The sequence below is a fragment of the Populus trichocarpa genome, chromosome 3 (genome assembly GCF_000002775.5).
Source record: "Populus trichocarpa isolate Nisqually-1 chromosome 3, P.trichocarpa_v4.1, whole genome shotgun sequence".
Classification (NCBI taxonomy): domain Eukaryota; kingdom Viridiplantae; phylum Streptophyta; class Magnoliopsida; order Malpighiales; family Salicaceae; genus Populus; species Populus trichocarpa.
Genome location: NC_037287.2, coordinates 20,033,183 through 20,053,128, shown reverse-complemented (window position 1 = coordinate 20,053,128; position 19,946 = coordinate 20,033,183). Strand labels below are relative to the sequence as shown.

The following is a 19,946-nucleotide window of genomic DNA, read 5'->3' as shown; positions in this document are numbered from 1 at the left end:
CACAGCGAGACAAGGATAGCACTCGTAGGCGCCCAAGTGTTGACAACATATATATGAAAGATCTCAGTATAAACTTCGGGAAGAGACTTCAAATAGCGTGGAAAAGTTTGGAATGTGCGTAGAAGTTGGGCTTCACGGATGTTTTCTAATTCTGGGCTGAAAAAACCACCGTCCGTAACTTGCGCGCGTCTTTACTGCGAGCGATAGATGTCGAGTCCTTCTAGAGGCCATGGAAGAATTATTTTCCCCCAACCTGAAGCTGAATTGACCGGACACACCAAGTCATGTATGAGATCGTGCATCACAAATGATGAGGGAGAGGCACTTGATAGCTGGAAAAAAGACCTTGCCAAGAGATCATCAAAGCACTCACCACCTACTCTTTCCATCTCACCATCTAAGGGCCGGACTAAGAAGCCCTCTGCAATCCACAGGAGCACTAATTCATCCTTTCCAAATAAATAGTCTTTTGGAAATATGGCACAATAAGCAAAACATTGCTTCAGTTGTGGCAGGAGATAAAGATAACTTAATCTCAAAGCTGGGAGGATATTGTCTTTGGGTAAATCCCATAGATTGCTTTCCAATATCTTCTCCCACTCCTCGACATCTCTTTTGGTGCGTAGCAGACCTCCGAGTGTTACTGCTGCTAGAGGAAGGCCTTTACACTTTCTCGCTATTGCTCTACCAATTTCTAGTAACTCTTCATGAGCAGTGGGATTTTCACCACGAAATGCATGTTTGGCAAACAAGGACCAGCAGCTGTCTTCCGTCAATTCTTTTAGATGATGAGTTGGAACAGTTCTCATGACTGATGCTACACTTTCATTGCGAGTTGTAACAAGAATCTTACTCCCTTGTGCTCCACACTTCAGGGGGGTAAGCAACTTTTCCCACTCAGCATAATCCTCATTCCAAACGTCATCTAAAACAAGCAAGAATTTCTTTCCGTGCAATCTCTCCTTCAACAGATTATCAGAAGCAGGCTTTGAACCGAATCCCTCAAGGATAACCTTGGTTAACTTCAAAACACTGAAATCTTCTGAAACACAAACCCAAGCTTTGAGATCGAACCGCTTCTGTACTCTTCTGTGATTGTATACAAGCTGAGCAAGTGTGGTTTTACCAACCCCGCCCATTCCAACTACGGGAACGACATCTGGGTTTTCTCCATTTGCATCCTCTGATACAAGCAACATCAGTACTGCTTCCCTGTCATCATCTCTACCATAAACACCACGTTCATCCACCAGAGAAGTTGTTCGACTTTTAGGCGATGATGGTTCTTTTCCGGTGCGGTTGATCAAACCAAGGACATCCTTTTGTTTTACTAAGTCATCTAGTCTCTCCTGGAGGCCTCTTGATTTTTCTTCTATCTCTCTCAACCTCTTTAATTCAAGTGGGTTAATGAAGGTTTGAGTTTCAGCTTCCAACTCCTGCCGTAGAGTTTCATAAGCAATCTCATCCAAGAAGTCCTCGGCTTCATAGACAGCGTCTTTATACTCGTCCAGCCAATCCCGCACAGCTGTATTTGTTATCTGCTTCTCCTCAGCATCGTCATGCAGCCCACCGCCAGATATCATTGTTGTCTTCAACATCTTCAGCGGCCTTTCGTTTATGTTTCTGCGATTCAATATACTTGAAACTTCTTCGACAATCTTTTGAATTAATTTTGATTCATGCCTGTGCATAGAAAAAGAAATTCATCACTCATCGATGGAAGATAATCTTTTGAATTTAATGCAAATTTAAAATACAAAATGTAATAAGGTTAAAAGTTAGAAGCGTTTGCTATCGACATAGGGAAAGTAAAGAAGTACGCATTTGCGATACTGCGACGATCCAACCCAGATAAATTTGCAGCCTCCACAAGAGCTTTTCTCCACTTTTGGACCTTCTCCATTTCTTCCTTAAAACGTGCTTCATGTCTATCAAAGGCTTCAGCAAAACTCCCCGTCTGTTTTCTAATATCAGAAGGATCGATATCATAGAAAACAGGTAGAACAATCTGCCCGGTTGGTTGTCGTCTGCATTCAAGAATCTTTTGAAGTTCACCAAGACACCAAGTGGAGGAAGCATAGCCCTTGGAGAAAACCACTATAGAAATCTTGGATTCTTGTATTGCTTTGGAGAGTTGTAAGGAGATTTCTTCACCTCTACGAAGTTTTTCGTCATCTCGAAATGCATGGATTCTTGCATGGTGTAAAGCAGTGTAAAGATGGTCCGTCAAATTTTTGCGAGTATCTTGACCTCTAAAACTTACAAATACATCGTAAACCCAACCAGGTCTAGGCAAAGAAGAAGAAGACGCCATGAACATCTAGTGGCTGCTGCAGGTAGGAGAGAGAGGCGGGGCAGTAAAGTTATAATGAATATCACCTTCCCTCTTTCTTATAAGGAGTCTGGTGCTGGCATAGCTTTTTTTTTAAATATTTTTTATTTAAAAATATATAAAAATAATTTTTTATTTTCAAAAATTTATTTTTAATTTTAAAATATAAAAAATATTTTAAAAAAATAATAAAATAAGATTCCTTCATCACAGCTGTTGTTTCTCTTCGTACTAGAGACCAGCAGTCTCCAATCATGCAATGTGTCACCGAGGGATTGGATTTCAGCCGTTGATTTGGGTCATGATCTTCTGAAAGTACGCTTCTCTGTCTCCTCTGACATCAACCCATTTCCCATGAAAATTCTAGGGCTCTTCGTACCTGAGGGAGCAAGAATATGAGTTATATTAACAGACTTCGTTCACGTCCTAAATATGATATTAAAAAACAGCACAATCATTGGTGGTGGCTTGGTTATAGAATTCTTTTGTATTTTAAAAATATTTTAAAAAAAATTAAATGTTTTTTTATTTTTTTAAATTAATATTTTTTTATATTTTAAAAACATTTTAATATGTTAATATTAAAAATTAAGAATTAATTTTAAAAAATAAAAAATATTTTCAAAAATAACAACTATAAAAAAAAAAAAACAAAAAAAAACAATTACGTAACAGCCCAACCAGCGGTGGTGGCGGCACGATCATTATATTTTTTGAGAGTTTTGTATTGCGGGGATGGCATCTCTCTCTTGTAGAGTCAATTAAAAAAAAACATTTAATACAGAAATAAACACTTTAGACTATTCTAATAGCTAAGGTTTCTGAACTTTGACAGCAAACCGTGCCAAACTGCACAAAAAGTCAATAAGAAAATTTTGATTGGTGGTTGAAGTCTCTCTGTCCAGTGTCAACACATAGCTAGCGCTGGCATCAGCATAGAAATTTCTATGTGAATTTTTTTCTTGTCTCTTATTAAATTTTTTATTCATAATATAAAAGGAAATTAAATTAATGTAATTTTTTTATATTGTATAAAAATTAGGTGAAAATACTTTTTTTTTCCTTTCAGGTAGGATTTAATTTCTTTATTAAAAACATATTTATTTATGTGTTTCAAAAATTCTTTGAAAAAATTTGATTTTTTTTATTTATTTACTTCAAATTAATATTTTTTTATATTTTTTTTAAAAATATATATATTGAGATTAGGTCTCGCTGCGTCCTGCTGCCTAGCCAGAGCCAATCCCAAAAACTTTGTGTCTAGCTACGCAGCCAGACCCAATCTCAATATATTAAAAAAATAATACAAACACATCAATATATATTAATTTGTAGTAAAGAAAAAAATTAAGAATTTTCTAATTTCTTGGGTTTGGCTTTACAACCAGACTCAATCTCAATATATTTTTTAATAAACTATTTAAAAGAATAATACAAAAACATAAAAAAATATGAATTTGAAGTAAAGAAAAAAATTAACAATTAGCAAAAATAAATCAAAGAATTTTTAAGACGCAAAAACAAACGTGGTTTAATCAGGAAATTCAACACAATCTGAAATGAAAAAAAAATATCATTACTCAACTTTTGTACAATATAAAAAAAGTCATATCAATTTATATCATCTTTACAGTTTGGAAAAAAATTCAATAAGAGAAAAGAAAAGAAAATATAAGAGGAAAAGAACATAAAATTAAAAATATCTTTAAAAGAAAAGGGCTATGGAGATCTTCTTGAGTCTGGCTTTTATTAATTTATTTTCTCTTTACAATATGAAAACAAAATCAATAAGAGAACAAAAAAATTAAAGAGAAAAAAATAAAGAAAAATAAATTAGTTGCCGATGTATTGAAAACTCTCATCAATTTATTTCTTATTTACCGTATGAAAAAAAACTAAGAGAAAAGAAATTAAAATGGATTTTTTGTATCATCACATCAAAATAATACAAAAACATAAAAAAATATTATTTTCAATTAAAGAAACAACATTCAATTTTTCTTAAAACATTTTTAAAATACAAAAACAAACATGTTTTAATAAGAAAATTTAACCCAACCTCAAATGAAAAAAAATTATGATCACTCAACTTTTATATAATATAAAAAACTCTTATCAATTTATTTTTTCTTTACCGTGTGAAAAAAATATAACATAAAAGGAAAAAAAAAAAGTATTTTCGTGTTTTTGCCCTTTTTCCTCCATTGTTTTTGTTCTTTTTCTGTCAGTCCACCCTCTTTTTTTTTGTTCTTTTTCTGTCAGCCCACCCATTTCTTTTCTTTTTTTTTTGTTCATTTTTCCTCTGGGTTCTTCTCTTTTTTTCCATCCCCCTTCTCTCTCTATTGTTTCTTCGTGTTTTCGCCCCTTTTCCTCCTCTGTTTTTGCTCTTCTTCTGTTAGCCCACCCTCTTACTTTTTGTTTTTATGTTCGTTGTTTCCTTTGGGTTCTTCTATTTTTTTTCTATCCCTCTTCTCTCTCCACTGTTTCTTCGTGTTTTCGTCCTTTTTCCTCCTCTGTTTTTGTTCTTCTTTTGTCAGCCCACCCTCTTCTTTTTTGTGTTCGGTTCCTTCTCTAGCTTTTATAGGCAAAGAATGTCATGTGTTTTCCTTGACAATGAAGACATTCAAGACCGTTATTACAGGAGTAATGGTAATGGTTGGCGATGGCAGGGGCATCTGTTGTTTTTCGGTCGAGTGAAGAAGATGAACAACGTCTGGAAATGGCATTGTTTGATGTCAATGGTCATTTACGTTTTTGCCCTTGAAGTTTTGTAATTAAGCACCCTGGATAAACTTTAATTAGACCCCTGCATCTCAGCGTATTTTACGAAACAATCCTAGGTTTCTAAATTTCTCAATTCAGTCCTTCATTGACTCTTCAACTTTTAATTCTTTCAAAATTACCCCTAGAAAAATCAATTAAGCTCCCTATGGTACCCCCCACCTTTTCAATTTGGTCTTTGAATTTTAATTCCTTGCAATTTTGATCCAAATCAGCCTCAAACTTTGATATTTTTTCAATTAAACCCTTTTATTTCATTAATTAAACTAATTTCAATTTCAATTAAGTCTCAAAAGTCAACAACTCTTCAATTTAAGCCCTTTATTTGGTTAATTAAACTAATCCAAAGTTTAATTAAGTCCCTGAACTGTCAATTATGTTGTCTTAAACCAAAATTTAATTTATTCTTCATTCATTTCATTTTTTTATCATTATTTTTTTTTCCATCATTTTTTTATTATTATTTGAAAAAAATATATATAGTAAAAAAGAGAGTAAAATTTTAGGTTATCACAACAGGAATTTTAAGGACTTGTCATAGTATATATATGTAACCTTGTATGTTTATTTATATGTGAGGCTAACCATAAACAGTTGCATACTTGAATGTGAGGCAAATCCTTTGAACTATCTCCCATTCCCCATCATCAGCACAGCAGGAGGGAATGGGGTGGATTGATTGAAAATTTCTTTAATAAATATTTTATTAATTGAAAAATATTTTTGTAAAATTATATTCACTGCATTATCAAACATATACAGCATGGTTTTTAACACGATCCAGAGAAGAATGGGGTGGATTGATTGGAAGGAATTATTTGGTATACTTTGGGATTATTTCCGAACCATCAATAACATATTTGATGTTTCATTTTCATGTATGCACATTCTAAAAAATTCACTATATAAATATATTAAAAATCACAATAAATAAATAAATAAATAAATAAAAACTTGATTTCCTAATACTTTTATCAATAACTTGGACTCAATTAATTTTAGAAATGACAATTGAACTTCTTTTTAATGATGTAGTTGGGCTTATAGAGATTAAAAGTTATAATTAGTTATATAAGCAACTTAAGACACAGCTATATATATATATATATTTGGCAAGCTACATTGTTTATTTTTTTGCAATAGCACGCATCCATAACACGAAGCCATGGAACACAAACATCAAATTACATTGTGGTTATTAAATTTTTGGGTGGGTCTTAAACCAAATAAAAAATTAAAACTATATATTAAACTTTTTCTTTCCTAGATTTACATGTCTTATTCTATGAGCAAAGCCCCGCAGGCAGGTCAAATAAGCAACCTTGATTTGTTTGAACTCAAAGGAAAGCTTAATAATTGTTTTATTTTTTAAAAAAAAAAATCTTAAAATAACATCGTTACTGTAATATTGAAGGAGAAGAGAGAGGTTTAATAACTATATTCTTCTCTGGAGGCAGTGAAACAGAAATCTCAAATTAATTTGAGTGTGATAGACAATTACTTGTGGGGATTTGTTCTGCTGGACGGGTTCATGTGCAGCCATTATTGTAAATCAACACCGAGCAAGATAGCAATCCCGCAAGATCCTTGATGGCATGATCTTCTTTCTACAAGCAAGGAACAACCATGAAATGGATCATGTGGCTCCCATTGCCCCTTCCCCCATCATTCGTCAATCATGCCATGCCTACAAAATCTTTCTAATCAGCTACTCGTGTGGCTTGTGATATTATAGAACAGCACAACCACCGGTGATGGCACGATCATTATTTTTTCGAGAGTTTTGTATTGCGGGGATGGCATCTCTCTCTTGTGGAGTCAATTAAAAATAATAATTTAAAATACAAAGACAAACACTTGTCTATTCTAATAGCTAGGGTTTCTGAACTTTGACAGCAAAACCGTGCCAAACTGCACAGAAAGTCAATAAGAATAATTTGATTGGTGGTTGAAGAAGTCTCTCTGTCCAGTGGCAACAACATAGCTGGCATCAGCACAGAAATTTCTCCATCTGACATCAGCCCATTTCCCATGAAATTTCTTCAGTGTTTGTAGATCCAGGGTTTGTAGATCCAAGCTGTAACTCGGCTCGTTACAGCCTCAGTTTGGAGGCCTAACCGTGAGTTTGTATATCACGAAGAGTCATTTTATTTAAGACATATCTGTTTGTCTCTTACTTATTAGAATAAAAAAAAACGATAATTATTTAAGACTTATCATTTTTTATAGTGACACTATGAGCACATAGCAAAAGGCCTCTAATATACCGATAATTAATTTCATTTTCTTTAATTTTTTTTCATTTAAGATATTTTTAATTTTATTTTTTTTCCTCTTTGATTTTTTCCTCATCTCTTATTGATTTTTTTTATTCATAATATAAAGAGAAAATAAATTGATGTGTGGAAAGTCTTGGAATTTTGTTTATGATTTTATTAAATTGGGTATTATATTTGTAACTAATTATAATATGTATAGAAACAAAAACAAAAAAATTGGTCGAGGAAGATGGTGGAATTTTTGAAAAAAGATTATCGCTTTTATTTTCTATAGATTAAGCAAATTTGGTTACAGATTCATGCTTTATAAAGAAATGAATTCTAGTAAAAAAAAAAAAACAAGACTGAGCAACCAGCCTGGTAGGCGTAGCTCATTCGTTACCATTAAAAAATATTGTGCTCCTACTAGACCCATATCTATCATTCTAAGCCAAGACCCATATCCATACCTGCATACATCATACCTAGCCCACAGAGATAAAAAAAAGCTTTTCTTAAATGTTCATGAATGTTTTTTAATCCTCATATTTTCTATAAAAACATTTTAGTCCATAAGAAGTTTAGGATTTATTTTATTTTATAAAAAACATACAAAGCGTTAGTTTCAAATGAGAGGTACAACAAAACTGAATGTTTTAACATTTATTTGATTTATATCATTCAAAATTATTCTACAAATAATTTATTTCAAAATTATATTATTTGATAAAATTAAGTGGAAGATATTCAAGATAAGCTTCATTTTGAAGCCATGTAAATTTACACCTCTGCTAGCAATCAATTAACCAAGATTTAGTTTAATTATATTATTCTCTAAGAATAATTTGACTTCCAATTAAAAACTTCAAATTATTGATTAAGAAACTAAAAATATTTCATGTAGAAACCCATTCAATTAATTGTTGATGAATGATGATATCACATGATAACCCATAGCACGGATTCAATTCCCTCTAATTCTGCAGCTCAATCAACCACAATTCAAATACTACAAAAACTCCAGCAAATTACGACACTGCAAACACTCGAAGACAACACCAAGCACCATTCAAGAAAATGACCAAAGGCAATAAGATTTGAGGGTGAGCTGTGATTTTAATGCCAGGAGAAAACAGAGGAAGCATCTGACCATGAGAACAGAGTCGGAGGATTGCTGTCAGCTTCTACGGCCGGAGAATAGAAAATGGCAGGAACCAAATGATGCCAAAACCCAAAAGATACAAGAGGAGCCAGCAGCTGCCTATGTAACACCGGAGATGAGGAAACAGCCAAAAAGCAGCAGCACCGTGCAACACCAAAAGGCTAGAAGGCGGCAACAAAGCCATAGAACACCAATGAAGGTCAGAACACAAATATTGTAGGCAAGCAGTTTCACCACCAATACAACATCTTCTCCAATAGATTGAAAGAACAGAAGGGAAGGAGGATGCGGGTTCATGGGGAGGAAGCAAGAAGAGAGAGGGGAGAGGGGAGAGGAGACAGTGCTGAAAAGAGACAGAAATTATCTCCCGTTTGATGTGTCCCTCTGAAATCGCTCTCGCATACCATTCTTTATAATAGCTTTTCTTCAGCTACAATTAGTTATCTGCTGCTATTATAGATGAACATCAGACAATCCCTTGCTGAAATTGAGTAAAGATGCCGCTGACAAATTAAAGCAGTAACTGTAGAACTAGAACTCGTCCCTTGAAATGTAAACTTCACATCTGCTACGTTAACAGACTCTCTAAAAAACTATTAATCAAGCTAGTGCCCTTTGCAAAATGCATGCTGACACAAATAAGTATGAAATCACATCACTGTACTCCAAATTAAACACCATAAGCAACACAGCTAACATTATAAATCTCCACCCTTAATGGGGCATTCTTCTACTACAAAACACACAAACCTAATAAAATCTAAGATTCTAAAATTTTAACACTAACCAACAACTCTACATTCACTTAATTATCACTATCACTGTTGTTAACATTATTGCTAGCATTAATATTGTTACCAGTATGATGACGATGGTATTGATGATGATAATGATTACTGGTAGCATTCCCTCCCCTTCTCGCGTTCTTCAACTGCGAAATCCCCATCTGTGTCTGCATAAAAAACTGCATCCTTTGCAACTCCAACTCTTTCACGAACTCCATCCTCGTCTTCTCCATCTCCACCACTTGCTGCAACTTGGCACTCTCAGCTTGCTCATAGGCTTCCCCAAACTTCACCATTGCTTGCGTCAACATCCTGATCGAATTCCCCCACCCTCCTCCTCTTTTTTCCTTCCCCACTTTCCCCCTCACTTCCCTCTCCACCACCACTCTCCTCTTCTTCATCGGCGGAAAACTATCATCCGATTCCGCACCCCCCTCCTCTTCCTCACCCTCCTCCTCATCATCCTCATCCTCCTCATGTTTCAGAATCCGAATTTTCACATTCTGATTCCGAAAATGATACTGATTCACACCACCCCTCCTACTACCACTACGAACCCTAGTAGGAATTTTACCACCCACATTACCATTTCCAACAACAGGAATCCTCGCTGTGGAGCCAATTAATCTATCCAAAGGATCAAAGAAAGGCCAACCACTCGGCCCTCCACCTGAAGCAATTTTAGCTTTTTCCAATTTATACTTTTTCTTCACGGTATCAATTCTATTCTTACATTGAATATCAATTTTCGAAGACTTAGAATAATCCTCTCTACTACTTACAATTTCCGCTACCTCCTTCCAATGCTTCTGCTTCAAATTCCCTCTGCTTAGCTCTAAGTACCTTTCTCCCCAGGCGTCGATCAACACCGCCGTTGCTCCTTCGCTCCAGCAGTCCTCTCTCCCTCCTCCTCCTCCTCCGCCTCCGTTCACTTTCGGCTTCGTCGGCAAAACAAGTGCTAAGCGGTTCTTGTTGTTCTGTTGCGGTGGCGGTGGTACCGGCTGTGGATGCACGGCGGCGGGAGCAGATACGGTGATTCTTCCGTTCGGTGGTGGTGGTGACGGTGAGGAATATTCGGTGGTGTTTGAGTGTGACTGTATCTCATCGTCGTCTTCCATGATCGGCAGTCGATGAAATAACAATCAGATCTGATTTTGATGATTCTGATGAGAGAGGGCAGGGGGTGGTTTTTTTTTTTTTTTTCTCAAGGTGTTGGGTTTTTTATGGTTGACGGGAAAGAAACGGTGATGGTGAAGAGGAGACAAGTGATGGGAGAGGAACAGAAGGGAAAGGATGAGGTGGAGGAATGTGATTGGTGGGGGCTATATTCCGTCACCGGCAAGGATGGAAGTTGGACTGGGAATTGTGTTGCCGGCTTGCTAGGTGAAAGCACGTGTATGTGAGTGACTACTATTTTGATAAAAATCATGTTTGGTCCCTATATTTTAATATTTCATCAAATCAACTTCTATACTCTCTTTTTTTGTCAGTTTGAACATTCCGAAGAATTTACAGGTGATCAAGAGTCTCTCTCCTTATTCAACATGGATGTTATCAGAGTGGTTTGGAACTGCTCCTAAAAAACCAAATTATTAGGTTATTGGATAAACTCACATAGTATCAAGCTAATTACTTTTTTAAAACATCTTTCATTTAAAAAAAATGTACTTCATGTTGATCAAATAAATTTGAACTTCAAATTTCCAATTTCCTTAATATTGATTCAACAAGTTTGAACTGGGTTTATTTGGCAACTAGAACATAAATCAACCCTATTGATCAACTAGGTTTTGACTTTATCAATATTTTTTTTTTAATTTTACAATTATATCATGTTTTTTTAAAAAAATATTTTTTTAATTTTAAATTTACTTTGTTAATTATATTAATATCAAAAATAAAATAAAATAAATATTTTAATACATTTCTAAATAAAAATATATTTTAAAAAACACACTTGAAAAGAGTCTCTTAAAACCCAACCCTAATCAAGCTCAAGTTTTTCAAATTAATCTGGTACTTTTATTCATATTCATGAGAAATTAAAGATAAAAGGAGAAGTAAATATAAATACAAAGATTTAAAAAAAAAAAACTTCAGGTATTGGAAACCGAAAACTCCTCCTAACAAAAACTAATAAACCATAGTACTTTCAAATGTGCTCACACGACACAGCCCACTAACCATCGCATTCTCCACGTGCAAATTGTTCTCAAGTTTTCGATTAAACTCGATATAACCTGTTGCTCCTTTTTCCTTTCCTTTTCACAGTTTTGACACGGCATACATAGTTTATAACTTGCTACAACCATCATGGCATTCGTTCCTTCTCAGTGTAGCTCTTAGCTCTTAGCCCTTTGCTTCAATAATAATAAAAAAAAATGGTCATTTCCTGGCTAGTCTACCCCTCGCATTGCCCCCTATCAACAAGTTTGCTTCTCTTCCAGCATAAACAATGGTTAAATGCTTCCATACACTGAGACAAAACTACTCTATCCTCATCCATCACTTCTTACCATGGTAACTCCTAAACTACCTGAAAGGTGAAAACAGGAAAATATCAGAAAAGCGGCGACAACAAGCAATGGCCCTATTATGTCCCAAGAAAGTTGAAGTTATTGGTATTTGCAACCACTTACTAAGCATTATAAGTTATCATAATTTAACATAATTGCAACAAAAGAGAAACAAAGAAGTTGAGTTTTAAGTGGTCATGAGATACCCTCATGTGGACACTATGGATACAGCTTATGTTCCGTAATGGAATCGCAATGTATATACAACACAAGGGCAGGCATTACCCAAACATTTATCCTTTTGCGATGCATAATTTGTGAAAAGCAATCTGAATTGAGATCAGCCACGGTAGATGAGAGAAATGAAAACAACTTCAGCAACAGTGCGGGGGGAGGGGGCAGCAAATTCATACAGAGAAAGACAAGAAATAACTGAAAGGGAATTGAGATGATGAGAAATGTCATTCTAGCAACTAACAGATTCCATTTCCATTTGTTCAGTGAAAGACTACAAGAAAGATAGCATGATTTGTGCTTCAGATAGCAAACTTTCTTCATGGTGAAAATCTGTATGTACTTGGCAAACTCTATTCTTCCATTAACAAAGCAACATGAATGAGGAAACTTACAGATAATATTGTAAACAAAAGTGACTTGAGCTCAATTTCCCAAAGCAACCCTTCTTCGCACCACCAAATCATCGGCGGAGTAATAATCTGCAATGAGTCGGTACATGTATGATGGATTGTGCCCTCCACTGTGAAGTAATTAGAAATTAACAGCGGTTAGAATTGCATGAGATGAAAATATAAATAATTTAAGATTTGGAAGTTGGAACTTGACATAATTATATCAAATCCATCTGATTTGGCACCAGAGACCTAACACTGTTTAGTGGAATAAGTATTATTCTAATCAATGATTTGCATCAGTGGTTAACATTAAAAGATGTCCTCAAAAGTACTAGAACTTACGTGTCAGTGATAAACAGACTAACAAGCTTTGGTGGCACATAATCAAATGCTGGATTGACAACATGAAGAAGAGGAGAGCCCGTACCGCTCCCAAAATCTAAGCAATCTGAGAATTCTCCAAAATCCAGAAGCTCGGATGGAGATCTCAATTCATTTAGTAAGACCTCAGGATTGTGAGGGTACAAGGGACACAGCTTCCATCCAAGAAAAACAGCCAAGTGTACGAAGGATTAAAGCAAGAATCAGAACAGTATTTAAAATTCAAAGTCTACCATCACAAAAGTCATTAACATTATCCAAGTCGTTTTACTGACTGTATAATTAGCAAGGCCACAAAATCAGAGACAAAACACACAAGGATTAACTATTGACACCATCCAGTTACAATTAAACAAAGAAATTCCATATTTGTTTTTCTTCATTTGTCTTCGTGTTTGGATTCATAAAAAATTTCTGTCCTCCCTGGGCATTTTCATCCCTGTTATGTGTACTAGATTTCTATAAATTAAACATTAGAAAAAAAAATCTAGAAATAAATATAATAAACAATGATCTGAGTTCAGAAGAACGCAACAAGTTAGAAAAAGACAAAATGTTAAGATTTTAGGAGCACCAAAGGCGGGACTTATTTTTTATAACTTGCAATTCTTATGCTTGTAGTTCAATCAAATTATAGCCTATTTGGGTTTCATTAGGTCAGTATGAGCTGGCACATGGCCCTGCAACAAACACCAACACTAACAGAAAAAAGATGCAGAGAAGGAAATGACAAACATCTTCTGGGCCACAGAAGAGACATTCCATTTATTGCTATATAGTTGCCATTATTTTCCGTCACAAGTAAAGCAGTATGACAGCAGCATGCCATTCAATAGCAAAAACAGAACAAGCAATTCAAATATGGCAGTTTGTTTACTTGCTCACTACCAAAACTCTAAGGGATATTATTGTGCTAAATTACCTTGTGACTGCCTGCAAGCACGACAAAAGGTACAGCATGCTTTTGAGCTGCAAGTGCAACCATATTCAGCCCAACAGGTACTATCACACCACCATTGGCCATTACAGCATGAGCTCCAACTATAACCTTTCCATAAAAAATTTAAGATGGATCAAAATAGTAAGCAGACCAATACCAAAAAAATAGACAAGAAAAGAAAAAAACTAAACTCTCTCATACCATGTTCACACGGGAAATCATGGCAAAAACTGCTGAGTCAGTAATCAAAGTGGTATGTAAACCTCTTGTGACCAGTTCTTTTGCAAGAAGATGCCCTTGATACCTAGTTGAATACCAATTGCCAATGAGAAAATTTGTATTTAACAAAGAGAAGACTAAAATCCAACCAGCTAAAAAAAGTTATTTTGCAATGTAACTAACATAAAGTGACTTGTACAAACCTTGGAGCACCCTCAGCAACAAATACCCGGAATGATCTTTTCTTCTCCTTTGCAGCATAAAGAAATTCTAACACTGTCTTTGAACTACCTAAAGTTAATATCACCTCACTGAAAAGATGTTTAATAATCGAATCAGTAAAACAAAGTGTCAAAAGCAATGGATTAATATAATAAGCAATTAAGAATCCATGCAATTGAGATGACTGATCTGAAACTTTACTTGAACCTAGGACTTTTTCTCTTTGACAGAAAACATTAGGACTGGAAAATATTGGAAAGATAACAAAAATTGAAAGATGGTGTCACACCCACATTTGAAACTCCAATTTTCAGTTCAAAGATCACACTCCAACACTTAAGGCACAAAAAAGGAGCTCACTAGACAGTAAAAGTGATGCAATGACACCCAATTTAAAAATGGCTACCCCATTAGCCATAATAACCAGCAGATGAACTCAATTGGTGAATGAAGACATCCAAATATCCCATGATAACCCACAGTATAGACTCAATTGTCTCTAATTCTTTCGCTCAATCACCTCAACTCAAATACTACTAATTCGAGCAAAATCATTTTCATAATGCTAAATGCTAGGTGAAAACAAAAAGCACTATTCAGAATCAAACTAGATACACAACTGGTGAAATATGAGAGCCAATTATGGAATACAAGCTTGTCCATGGATGCTCGTGAATGAAACATGGTATGCATAGCGAAATTAGAGTGAAAACCATAATAAACTAAAGACCATCATATTGATTCTTGAATGTTAACCATAACTTTAGTGCCAGCAACCCAAAGCAAAGAAAAGGAGCTAATAGGGTAAAAAAATGAACTTGATGGCAAAAAATTACTTTTGATGAATATGTTCCACTGCTTGTTCAGCAATCTGTTCATGACAAGTGTTAATATCCTGAATAAGCTCGTTAACTGCTTCAATGACATCATGCTTCAACCTTCGAGTTCTTGAACTTTTATCAGCAGCTGTTATAGAAAAAATCTTTACATGTCAAGATACTCCTCGCACGCACATGCACCCCACATGCCATGCCACAACAATCAGCCAAGTTTCAGCAATAAATACTCGTTCAACCAAATCAAAATCTATCCAACTTCGAAGCATGTGGTAATCTGCCATATGATATGATGCAGTGATATAAAAACTCTGAACAACCATGAGAGACTTACATTTGCTTTTTCCTTCAGAATCACCTCCCGATGAATAAGTATGAGGAATAGCCACTGACTCAGGCATATCCTCCAGTAGGGTTTGCAAGGAAGGCGGACGCAAAGCATTTCTCGCAGCAGCAGCAGCTGATAGAACTGTATGCTCATCTCGCTCGCCATCACCATCATCATCATCATCCCCATCACTTGTTGCTGATAAATTCAAACCCGAAATAGCAGCAGTCGTCAGAGAAAGATCCTCCTCCCTAATAATATGCAAAACGCGCCTCACAATATTACCCACAGCTAACTCTGCAAACAGCACACACAACCAACCAACAACACAAACATCAATGAAAACCACAAAACACGCCAATCCAGGACATAAACACTCAAATATAGTATCTATTTATTAAAGTAAATGAAATGCTTACCGACAGGATTGGCAGCAATCAGCTGCTCCCCAACAGCCCTCACAGCATCAATTAAAGCTCCAGCCTGATTCGTGTAAGGCACTCGCTGTTGCGAAATAACTGATCGTAACAGTTCAGCAGCCTGCCTCGCCGTCGCCTGCGAACCCTCAATCTTACTGCCAAATAACCAAACGAAACCAAAAGTAAGCCTATAATCTCATTTTTACAAACAAACAAAAATCACTCTATGCACGGTAGTATAACAATAATAAAAATAATCACCGTTTTTTAAGCTTGATAAGAAAATCATTGACAAGAGCTTGCACGTCCGGCATGATTTTCCTCTGCAAAAAAAAATGTTGTGGTTTTCAATATTTTTTTGCGAAATTGAAAAAACGCGATAGTAATTTAGAAGCTAATATTTCTTCGCATTTCTACAGTTTCCGAGGCAATCAAGCAGAGTAAAAAAGAAAATAAATAAATAGAAAAACTGCTAGTAATTAAAAAATCAACAAATTTCACCTGAAATGAAATTTAAGATAAAATTAGGAAAAAATAAGGAGATAAAGATAAATCAGAGAGAGAGAGACTATAGAGATACCTAGAGCGGAGATCGAAGAAGCATGCGAACGCGAACGAGAGAGGAGAGAAGAGGTTTTTGCTTATGCGAGCGAGCGAGAGTTTTAAGAGCTTCACAGTGAAGCTTTTTTTTTAGCATTTTTTTTTACAACGGAGAAAGGAAATGGTTTCTTTTTTCGACCCGGTATGGATGAAATGGATAGCAATACGGGTTGCGACAACGGGGACTATTTTTAGGCAAGCCTTGTAAGAGTACTCCAGGTATAAGGGTGGTCTTGACTGAGTCCTTGAAGAGTTTTTGTATTCAATTGGGTCCTTTAAGTGTTGCGAAATTAGAAATTCAAGTCTCCATCTATGCTCTTTGCAAATTATGAGAAAGTGTGTGAGGGTGGATGGAATCCGTTAACGGAAATAGATGGCGATACTTGATTGAAGATTTATTGAGAGTTTAGGAATCTAATTGGGAGAGTAATATTTTTAACTCGATTTGGACTAGGTGGGGTTTGTTTTTTTTTTCTATCTTAATGACTGTTTTGACGTGTTAATTACTGCAAATTCTTCCATGATTTTTTTAAATAGATGTACTTAGTTTTGTTTTTTTAAATTTGAATAAATGAGTTTATATATTTTTTAAAAATAAAATGATTTGTTAGATTTTGTTAAATAAATACTAACATAGGTATTAATTGATATAAGATATGCTAATGTATGTCAAATGCTTATGAGCTTTCATTTTATTTTTAATTCGAATGTTTGTGTTTTTTTTTGTATTCCTTGGGTGTATACATTTTTTTTTTTCTATTTGAGTATATATAATATCAGCGATGATAATTAATGATACACAGCTATTTTTTGTTTATCTTTATTGATAAAATTTCTCTATTATTAGTGATTAATTACATTAGTAGACGCAGCTATTTGTTGTTTATCTTTATTGATCAAATATCTCTATTATTAGTGATTAATTACATTAGTAGAGTAGTTCAATGATGTTATACGATTTTAGGTAAAAGGTGCTTTTTTTATTATTATTGCTATCTCGTAGTGTTCAATTAACTCAACTAAAAAAATATTTAGAAATGCGTTTAAAATTGTTCTTAAATTTTTTAAAAATACATTTAATATAAAAAAAATATTATATTAATATTTTTTTAATGTATTTAAGTGATTTTAAAGTGATGATATCAATATTAAAAAATTATTTCATACACTTTTAAATAAAAAAAAAATATTTTAAAAACACTATACATCACATTAATCTCAAACACGCAATAAAAATAGAAAACATGGTTCTATAATTTTTTTAAAAAAAAACAAGAAGCAACATAAATAATTATCTAACAGCTGTTAAAAAAAAATTATTTGGTATCGGGATTAATTTATACCTTAAATTCAATTATAGCGCCGAGCAAACTAATTTATTTTTTTTCAAGATTCAGCTTTATTTGTTGACATAAACATATTTATCACCACCATTACTACTAGGAAACTAGTGTCAAACAAAAAAAAAGTATCTATGTTATATTTATATTTAAAATATATAAACACCAAAAAAAAACAAGAATTTACATAAATGAAATTGTCTCTTACCAAGAAATTCAGCATTAACAAATGCATGAAGAATTTGACGCTAAAAACTCAAATGATATTTATATATGTTTGGATAAAACTATAATTGAAATTGAAATTAAATAAAAAGTAGTTTAATGTATTTGGTTAAACATGTTTTTCAAACTGAAGTTATAAAATAATTAATATATATATATATATATATATATATATTAATATTGATAGTTTTTAATTTAAATATTGTAGATTTAACTACCATTATTACATCATTAAATAAATAATACTTCATATCAAATATTTTTTATTATTCCATTAACTTATATACAATTCAATCACGTATAAAATTCATCTGATAATGATTATGATATCCATGGTTTTTTGAGCGTGCAACAAAATCAGGTAAAATATTATCAGAAACAAAATTGGAATTGCCATCAAATTCCACAAATGCTATATTATCATGCGATGTTCTTCTAATTTATGTAATGTTATTAGATAATATTAAACACCAGTTTTTCGAGTAAAATACAATTTAAAAAAAATAATTTTTTTTTTACCGAGTCTAACGTTGTCCAATGAATAGTTGAGATAATGTTTACGTGAACAGTTTCATGTAGTTAGAATCACGACATTGTTTACGTGAACAGTGTCCAAGTGAATTATTCACTTGGCAGATGCGAGAAGCAACTCTCAGCTGCTGTGTGCGAACCGACAATTTCAACCCAAAATACATGGGTCCCACACAAATAGTCAAGTGCTTTTTTTCATTACTAAACATAATGTTTACACGGTTGGTTTTAAAAGTTAAAGCTACCATGTAAACAAATACCTTCAAAGAGTCATGCTATCACCACTCCAAATCAAGTCACTTCTTTAAGACGAGAACTGTTAACTAGAAAAAAAAATAGAGCCAATTCATTAAGCAATAATATTGAAAAAAATAATCATGGTATAACTTAACTGGTGAGGTCCTGAATTTACTTTGTAGAGGTCACCAGTTCGAGCTACATAAATTTCAGAATCACTAGAGGCTTACATGGTCATTAACTTTAGGGCCCGTGAAATTAATCGAGGTATATACAAATTAGCTTGGATATCAACGCTAATAAAAAATAATATTCAAACAAAAAATTAACATCGTTACCATGTAGAAAAGACAATCACCGAAGTGTTATCCAGGAATATAATTAATTATAGCATCTCCTCTTCTGCAGAGAATCAATTTGTATTTGATTTCAGGCCTTCATCGCCATCTAAGGGAAACAACTTCTCTTCAGCAATGTTTTTTTTTTTTGTAACACCATATAACAAAAATTTACCCACATTATAATTCACACACACACACACACAAACACCCCAGAAAAGCACAAGAATTACAGCTATGAATTTGTTTTTTACCAGGAAATTTCCACTGAAAAACGCGTGAAGAGTTTAATATTAAAACAAGGCTTGAGTTTCAACATTTCAAATTGAATCTTAAATAATTAAAGAAAAAAAAAGGACTGAGGAAATGTTGCCTCGTGTGAGAGCACACTCCATGGAAGGCAAAACATCACGTAGCTGCTGCTTCAAATGGCCCCATTCTGGTTGGTTTAAATTATAGAGTGCATATGATTATGATCTCGAAACTGTGCATAACATGGTGATGGTGATGATTATCATGAACTTAATAATAGTTTGCTTGCATGAACAGTTAAAAGTATTTAAATAATTTTTATAATAATTAAGTTGTACTATATATATTCATTTAGTGTTTCATCACAATCATATGCTTTGACGCGTGGACCACCAGTTATTCTACTAGAATTTAATTTTAAAACGATTTAAAATGCAAAAAAAATTAATTATTAATAAAAAAATTAAATTTTTATAAAACACGATTTTCCCAAACGTTATCGTATATCAAGAGCATTGTCCTCATGTTCATGTGATTTATCCTATTTTGATAAAATGATTTAACGAAACCTAATAAATCATTTTAATATAAATAAGTTTGCAAATTTCGTAC

At 33.9% G+C, this 19,946-nt stretch overlaps 3 protein-coding genes across 3 annotated transcripts in view; all 3 read right to left on the bottom strand.

The window, feature by feature from the left end:
• The window catches only part of LOC7460229 (putative disease resistance RPP13-like protein 1), a 39,532-nt gene extending 37,188 nt beyond the window's left edge, over positions 1-2,344 (bottom strand). Inside the window, exons 1-2 of the mRNA XM_024597615.2 lie at positions 1,821-2,344; positions 1,024-1,683 (exon numbers count right to left, since the gene is read on the bottom strand). Of these exons, the coding sequence (XP_024453383.2) occupies positions 1,024-1,683; positions 1,821-2,320 (1,160 nt within the window). The 5' untranslated portion in view covers positions 2,321-2,344. The remainder of the gene's footprint in view (positions 1-1,023; positions 1,684-1,820) is intronic.
• A 6,783-nt stretch (positions 2,345-9,127) lies between these two features.
• LOC112326859 (trihelix transcription factor ASIL2-like) lies at positions 9,128-10,906 on the bottom strand. The gene has a single exon (XM_052451265.1). It carries the CDS (start codon positions 10,434-10,436, stop codon positions 9,339-9,341), a length of 1,098 nt encoding a protein of 365 aa, XP_052307225.1. The 5' UTR covers positions 10,437-10,906; the 3' UTR covers positions 9,128-9,338.
• Positions 10,907-11,317: 411 nt separating this feature from the next.
• On the bottom strand, positions 11,318-16,565 carry LOC112327014 (uncharacterized). Its single transcript, XM_052451264.1, has 11 exons — positions 16,392-16,565; positions 16,073-16,134; positions 15,812-15,966; positions 15,399-15,689; positions 15,065-15,194; positions 14,210-14,317; positions 13,989-14,091; positions 13,770-13,895; positions 12,809-13,002; positions 12,464-12,591; positions 11,318-11,854 (listed from the first exon to the last, which is right to left on the bottom strand). The coding sequence occupies exons 2-10, from the start codon at positions 16,123-16,125 to the stop codon at positions 12,495-12,497; spliced, it is 1,257 nt and encodes a 418-aa protein (XP_052307224.1). The 5' UTR covers positions 16,126-16,134; positions 16,392-16,565; the 3' UTR covers positions 11,318-11,854; positions 12,464-12,494.
• Between the last annotated feature and the right edge of the window lie 3,381 nt (positions 16,566-19,946).

What these genes read in the sequence shown, in the direction of transcription:
- LOC112326859 (XM_052451265.1), bottom strand. Translation starts at nt 10,436, where the DNA reads ATGGAAGACGACGATGAGATACAGTCACACTCAAACACCACCGAATAT.
- LOC112327014 (XM_052451264.1), bottom strand. Translation starts at nt 16,125, where the DNA reads ATGCCGGACGTGCAAGCTCTTGTCAATGATTTTCTTATCAAGCTTAAA. An exon ending in TTCTGAAGGAAAAAGCAAAT is followed by an intron (nt 15,195 to 15,398) that starts GTAAGTCTCTCA and finishes TTTCTATAACAG; the next exon opens with CTGCTGATAAAAGTTCAAGA. An exon ending in AGTCTGTTTATCACTGACAC is followed by an intron (nt 12,592 to 12,808) that starts GTAAGTTCTAGT and finishes ATTACTTCACAG; the next exon opens with TGGAGGGCACAATCCATCAT.